At 44.9% G+C, this 7,780-nt stretch overlaps 1 protein-coding gene across 1 annotated transcript in view; it reads right to left on the bottom strand.

The window, feature by feature from the left end:
* The window catches only part of VPS13D (vacuolar protein sorting 13 homolog D), a 226,076-nt gene that overhangs the window by 161,298 nt on the left and 56,998 nt on the right, over positions 1-7,780 (bottom strand). Inside the window, exons 27-31 of the mRNA XM_023532655.1 lie at positions 7,155-7,368; positions 4,499-4,709; positions 2,055-2,226; positions 1,750-1,862; positions 3-96 (exon numbers count right to left, since the gene is read on the bottom strand). Coding sequence (XP_023388423.1) covers positions 3-96; positions 1,750-1,862; positions 2,055-2,226; positions 4,499-4,709; positions 7,155-7,368 — 804 coding nt within the window. The remainder of the gene's footprint in view (positions 1-2; positions 97-1,749; positions 1,863-2,054; positions 2,227-4,498; positions 4,710-7,154; positions 7,369-7,780) is intronic.

Raw genomic sequence — 7,780 nt, forward strand, 5'->3', positions numbered from 1 at the left:
GTGTCAAAAGCCATCATGGAATGGGAAACCAAGTTAACGGACTTGGTCTGGTTGGAAAAGCTCTCATAGAGCAGTTTACATTTCTTGAAGTCAAATCTAAAAGGAAGAACGCAGACAGGATGTTAAACGCTTCCATTTTACAAAATTATGTAAGTTCGAGACAAAAGAACAAAATAATAAATATGCCTAAGTTCTGTGAAGGACAATAACTTTCATTCTGAGATCTTTTATTGATTTTAACAGACTCCCCAAAATGGATTGAGTGGCGCTGTGCTCCTATAGCTTATTTTTCTTTTCCAAAGAAATGATCTTGTCCACAGGAACCTCACGAGGAGTAATAATAGCACGTATTTATCGTACTCTGGGTTCATTAGCATTCTCACTTCTAGCCTACGAACTTGTAATAACCCCCGAGGGATGTCGAAGTCCCTTCAGTCCTTCACCCGTCAACTCCCAGCCTGCCTAGAGAACCCTCTCTCCAGAGTCTGCAGAATTTTACACAAGACCACTACGGCTTAATGGGAGCCACCGGAACAAAGAATACTCTTTATTATAGAGAAGTAATGCAATTCATACACCACAGGGCTTTTTTTTTTTTTTGTAATAACAGAGAAAACTGCAATGAGTAACTCATAATTACTCAGCAGCACCACGTAAAACTGTACAGAATTACTCCATCTTGGAAAAAAATAAAGGCATAGCCAGTCACCAGAAAAAAAATTGCTAGCTAACCAGACAATGAATCTGGAACCCAGCTTCACTACACCGTGTTCTCATCAGCTGAGTTAGATACGGACCAAGACGGATTTCCAAGGGAAGGACCAAACAGAAGATAGGGCGCTTCCGTGGGGAATCGCCAGCCTGGACAAAGTCCTGTTTTCAAACACTCAACCACTTTTCCATCCATATCATCTTATGCTAGTCAAAAACTCTGTCTGGAAAAAAGGAGTAACATTTGCACAAGCTTACATGGCTGTCGAGAGATCTAAATGAAAAGGTTATCAAGTGTAAAATGACAATGCCTTCTCGAAAGTTCTATACTGTCTACACTGACAAAGCAAGTGACATAAATAAGTGAATTGCAAGGTAAGCACATGCCCTCTCTAAAGGTTGCCACTCAGCTTCCAGAAGCTTCCAGGTGAAAGCATGGGCCCAGTATTGCCAAAGCTTCTAATTTCCCAAAAGAAACTGAAATCCCAGCTTTTTATGTGGAAACTCTCAAATTTTAAATGCTAGCCAATGAGGAAGTCATCAGTGCTGCTTTCCAAATGGCTCTGAGTCTCCCCCGACGCAGATGCAAAACAGGACTGCCTCCGCCAAGACGCGCGGGCACTCGGTCCAGCCACGAGGTTCGCCAGGGCATCTAACTGCCACTGAAGGCCACCCCCAAGACCTTCTTCTCTTCTTGCTGGCACATCGAGATTCTGTCTGCCCCGTGAGCCAGAGCAACTATGAGGAGCAGGGCAGCCCGAGACCCCAAGCAGCGTGAGGAGAAAAACATCCTCGCTATTCCAAGTCGCCGGTATTTTGGAGTGCCCGTTACTACAGTGTAGCCTGACCTGTCCTGACTAATACAGCGACGAACTTGAACTCTTGAAAAGCACTGTGCAGACCAGGTAGAAAGCACTCTGCGGACCACATCCAGCTGTGACCCACCACTGGGGAACGCCCGCTGTATGCTACAGTAAATTTGTATTACTCTTTCTGTCATATTACCATTACTATCAAATAATACAGTTAAAGCCTTACCTGGCTAGGGAACCAACACCTTCTTTTCCTTTTGGATCTTTCAGCTCCAGACTTACGTTTACCATATCAATGAGGAAACACATGCACGTGTACACTTCTCCGCTCAAAACAGTCTGGAAAAGGAAAATGCCGATCAAGTCAGAGTTGGTGACAACAATGTACAAGTGGGGTTCATTAACATGTCAAGAAATCTAATTTGTTTGTTGTTCCATCTTCTTTCCCAGGTGAATTGGAGGATTATACTCACAGGGTGACTGAAAGCTGAGACTATGAGAGAGAGTTACAGAACATAAGGTCTCACTTACATGAATTCGTGGGTCTTGTAAATCATAAGGCCGCATAAATTCCTCAATGGGCTCTCCAAGGTTGTTCTCCAACAGACCACGGATCAGCTTGTACTTGTACAAGTCCAGGGAGCAGTGGACTGAGGAGAGGTTGCCATGGATAGATATGTCTGGCACGGTATGACTTATTTCTCTGCGAAGAAAGAAAAAGGTCACTTTCACGAACAAATCACTAATTTAACACTGACATAGCTCACACCCGAATAGAAGAGCTAAAATGTACCCACCTACATTATCAACCAGTTAATTTCTAACTTCCAGTGACAAAAATTTCATGTGACTCCAAATGAAGCAAGTTAGTATAACCGAATGTCATGCTTCCACTACAAAAAGCCCCCTTTCTCCCAAAATATATATTTACAAAGTCCCCCAACCTAATATGAGTTAACTAAGTAATCTACTAACAAGGCAAGATCTCATGAGACTCATAAATACTTTAAACACTACAGTTGGAAAAGCAATATAGAAAAGATGAAAGCTCTTGATTTAACTCTTCGGATTTAGTGAAATCAGAGTTTCATATTTGGCCCAGATGAGACATTACAATAAAATTGGAATCTGTCACCGATCTCAGGTGAGATGGGCAGGAGTGAAGCTGAAGAAGCCCCAGTTGAGGAATAATACACCTCAGGTCCCCAGTGAAGACCTTTTTCTCTACCCTCCTGGGGGTGAAGTGAGCCTCGTAGATGCTGCAGACACTACACTCCGAATATATACAATAGAGAGTTAGAATTTGACATGAAAAAAAGTTATTTTGTCTGTAGAGGAAAACCTAAGTGCAATAAAGTGAAAAGAGACCGGTGATGTAATCAGCAAAGAAAATCGGGCAAGGGTCACCCAGTGCCCTCCTGGGTTCCTGTTTGCTGATAGGCTGGGTACCTTGTCTTCAGCTATCACGTTCTATCTGGGCTAACAGAGTATAATTACCTGCACGTAAACACTAATGAACGTGGGTAAAGTTTAGATAAACAGAAGCGCAAAGCACAATGTTTTTTGAAGCATTTCTTGAAAAGAAAACAAGGCATTCGCTTTCTAAATAATGAAGCTCCTCTTATGTCTGCTAAGCCAGGGAAACCAAACACGGCCCGTGCCAACCATAACCGAATGCCGGCGGGGAGCTCTGAGTAACAGGCAGGCATGAAACGCAAAATTCCCAGTAAGAGCAGCTAAACCATGTCATTAGCCCAGAAACAAAAAAGTGACATTCAAGGACTCGCCCAAGCCCAAGGACTGCAAAGATAGCGGCCAAGGAGATGAAAATCCTGCTCTACACAAGCAATGAGACCATTCTTCAAAATGCTCCAAACCAAAATCTCTTTCACTACTTTACAGCCACAGCTCCCTCATCTGTCCCTGGAGTTGAGATGCAAATGTTGCTGCTTTCTCCAAAATTAATGCCCCAAACTGAAAAGCATCACACGCTGTAACCAACAGTTTCCTATCCGTGCTAATGGGCCCAGTGAGCATAAACACCAACCACCAGGACCTCGTTCATGAGCACTTGAAGCCCGGCCCTCGCAGTCAGCTTCTGGTGCTCTCAAGTAGTGTGTGGGATGTTTATTCTCAAGACCTTTACCAGCACTAATGACAAGTGAAGCAATGCTCTAAACCAGGGTCCCCAACCTTTTTGGCACCAGGGACTGGTGCTCCTAGGAGACTCTAATGCCTGATGATCTGAAGCAGAGCTGAGGCGGTGATGCTAGTGCTGGGGAGAGGTTGCAAACATAGATGAAGCTTTGCTTGCTCACTTGCCAATCACCTCCTAACAGGCCATAGACCAGTACCAGTCTACAGCCCGGGTCTTGGGGACCCCTGCTCTGAACTACGGGGGAAAAAGCATCCTGTGTTTTGGGGGCAATTAAAAAGTAAATTAGAGTCAGTTCATTAGTCTTTATACAGTACTTTCGGATTGCTTAATGGAGTGAAATGGGCAAAACTGTGCCCAGTTACTCTGATTAAATGGAGCTCCAGGGTAAATAGCAACACCAGGTCCAGAATCTACTGTATCTGGAACGTATCATCCAAATGTCCCCTCTTCCAAAAACTTTCCATGCCATTGCTACCTCCCTACCCACACCAAAATTCATGCTAAATTTATATCCCTTTCTCTTTGTTTCCAAGGCACATGTCACAATCCTATAACACAGTTTACAACGCTGGCTCAGTCACGACATTCGAATCATCTACTTGCCTTCCTACACCCCTCAGCAAAATGGAAGCTCTGTGCGGGCAGAAGTTTCTTCTTTCATCACAGTAGCCCTCTCGTCCAGCACACAGCAGGGACTCAGTGCGCATTTGTTACACAGAGGAAGACATAACTGAAGACCTACTCTAGACTTACCTAATGGCGCTGATTTCCAAGTTAAGATTCTACTAGGACAGCTATTCAAACGTAAAACACTCACTTGTCCAAATTCCTTTCCACCTGCAATTTCAGCCTGCAAGGCTCAGTTAAGAGGCTTCCTCCTGTCTGTCGCACAAAATAGGAGGGGAAGATCAGGTCCCCACTACCATCGTCGGAGGCCTTAGAATACTCTCGTGGGCGTCGCTCCGCAGCAAAGATGTCCATGTCTTGTAGATCCACGACGATGCAGTCTAGCAGGCAGATGTGGTCTTCTGCAGGACCAAGGAAAGGGGGAGGATGAAGGGAACGGGCACAGGAAGGACTGGCCTTGGACGGAACTATGAAGCCAAAGAAAGTTCGTTCTGCTTGGAAAAATGTTTACAACTGCCTACTTCAGAAAACTGAGTGTCCAGAAGCCTCCACTCTGGCACCAAGAACGCCCTACGCAAAGCTCTGTGCGCGAGACACCCCCTGCCTGCTGGCCTCCACATCGAGGACACACTGTGCCATGTTCCATCAGTGTCTCACTGCTGTACTGAGACTCTACCTGAGGGCCCACGATTCAGGACTGAACTGACTGACCCCGCATCCCTCCGCAAGATATCCCACAGAGGTCTAGTGCAGCGACGTTACCCAAAGGTCACATCTTCCAGCAGCAAAATTTTCTTTTCATACATTGATCATGTGTGACCATTTCCGCCACCCATGATCTAACCCAAACCACCTTTGTTCCTGCATAGACCACCGTAAACTCCCCTCCGATATACCTACAAATTTCCTCCTGGCTCTCACAAGACCATTCTGCCCACGAAAATGCCAAAGTAATCTTTTAAAAAACAAAAAGAAATGAGACCATAACGTTCTCTCCCTTTACACACTTTAATGTCTCCGATTACAAAACCCTTTCTGGAAGTCCCGATAAGACCCTGCATGAGCCCACTGCCTACTTTTCTGACCTCATCTCAAGCCATCCTCCACCTTGCCCATGAAGCCTCCAGCTCGCTAGCGTTTGCTTTCCCAAAACTGCCAAGCTCTTTGCTGTCTTACTTATGACGTCGCCCTCCCCTCCGTCTCAACTGGGTCCTTTCTGTTCTTTCATCTCGCTCTATTCCATCTCTCCTATAACATTTATCTATGTCTGTCTATATTTAGATGCTTATTTAATGTTTTTCTCATGTTATTCACATGGCAGCAGGAACCACATCTAACTGCATGTTAATATACAGGAGAACAAAATATTATAATACCTGGCATTAAGCAGCACTAAATAGATTAGTTCCTGATGTTTTTGGCTATATTGATAACTGTGTGGAGCAGGGAAAAGTGGGGCTGCTCTGGAAGAGAAGGGGAGAGGACAGGAATGGCGGGCTTCGGAGATTCCTCAGGGTCACCGCGGAACCCTCGGGACGCACAGACACAGTATGAAATTCGCTACCTTGAGCCAATCTTATTCACAAATAGAAGAATTCTAAAAATAAACAGCAAATCAGGAGAAACACTGTAGGGAATGAGACCTATCTATAAAAGACTCCAAATCACTTCTTAGAGGCATCCACCCCTACGTAAGGCCGGCCTTATTCCTGATCATCGCTGTCCCCAGAACAACAGAAGACAACATGACGAGGGACACTATGTGTGCTCCACACGCATCATGCATATAGGTTGAAAGGCAATATCACGTAGGTCAGGAATTCAGTTCACAGTCCACCTCTACCATCTACGATCTATGTAACTGTGGGCAGGTTAAATTACTTAATCTCTCTTAGCCTTTGTCTCATCATCTGTGAACTGGGACTAAAATAAAACTCTACAGGGGTGTTATGAGGATGAAATGCAATAATTTATGTAAAGAATGCACCAGTGTCCAGCGCATAGTAAATGTCCAGCAACTACAGTTATGATGACGACTGTGTGGCCGCATTTCATCAGCAGCATGACCGTAAGCCACCTCCTGTCACCTCTAGGACCACAAGGCACCGCAGGGAGTTGACCAGTCCTCACATCTACCTAACGAAGGACATTCGGCAGCCTCCCTCGGCCGGTGTCCCATGTGTCCCAAAGTCCAATGACAATGGACTGATTTTTGTGGCGAATCACATTTTGTTTCCCTGTCTAGCTCCTTAGAGCAGCACCTCACTTACCTAACCCATCATCCGTCCAGAACACGTTTGAAAACAAAAAAAGCCAAAATTGGGCTCTCATGTGGAACGACTAATTCTTAAATTCCAGAAAAGAGCACCAATAACTGGGTGGTTTGTGTCTTTTAAAAACTATTAGAGTATTTCTGTTGTTACCTAATTCACGCTAGTATTTTTCAAAGGTTTTTTCTTTTTTAGAATGAAATGGTGACTTGCAAGCATACTGTCTAGACAGCGATTTGCAAGGATGTGTCTAAGGATGAAGGGATTGTTCTAGTTATAACATCAGTATCTGGTGGTGACTATCTTGACCTATAAGAAAAAGTCCTCATAGACCATCTAAATCTCTTTATTTACACTGAGTCTTGCCAATTTAACCCACTTTAGAAGTCATCCAATGCTAAATCTACATCCTAGGTTTCTTAAGCCCACCGAAGCAATATTGAAACCAGACTATCACTAACGACGGGCTATCACTTTGTCACATCTGCTCATATAGGACCAGCGCCCTCTGGGATTCCCGCGACTGTCCCATGACTCTCCCCACCTTCATTACGCAGCTGTTTCCTCCTCTTTTACCTGGACTACTGGAAACCTGGCCGACAGATGGTGTGGCTAGTTGCTCTTGCTGCTTGGCCGAGGTACTGGGCACAAACTCACTCTTCAGGCTACCTGGACTCGCTCCAACAGGAGGCATCGCGAACAGCCCCTCGGAATGGGGCCCCTTCGGGTCTTCCGTGCTTGTCGTTTTCCCCACACTGTGTCGGGGAGTACCCACTGGGGAAGCTGAGTCCTGGGAAGAAACAAAATAAAACTAGAAGGCAAGACTGGTGGTGACATCTTCACCATCCTGGAAGTCTCATACCAGTCCCTGGGCTCGCAAAGACTCTCTAACACTTGGCACTTCCCAAGCCTCCCACATCCTATAAACAGAAGGGTAATGGGGTGGGTGGGTGGGGCACGACATTGATGCCATATGTAATTATTTGCAGAGATGTTACTATAATTCAATACCTATTGAAAACTGTGGCAATTTTGCAGCAAGATATTACCTTTTATCTTAAGAGCAAATGTCAAGATGCTAATTGCCAGTGGTTTAATCTAGACAACAAGAGCAAATGTCTCAGCCATATGATACATGGTTGCTTTGCTAGAGGGGAGGGGCTTATTGTTCTAAGAAAATGTATCTAACAGCAACATGGTTC

This window comes from Pteropus vampyrus, unplaced genomic scaffold (assembly GCF_000151845.1).
Source record: "Pteropus vampyrus isolate Shadow unplaced genomic scaffold, Pvam_2.0 Scaffold86, whole genome shotgun sequence".
Lineage (NCBI taxonomy): Eukaryota > Metazoa > Chordata > Mammalia > Chiroptera > Pteropodidae > Pteropus > Pteropus vampyrus.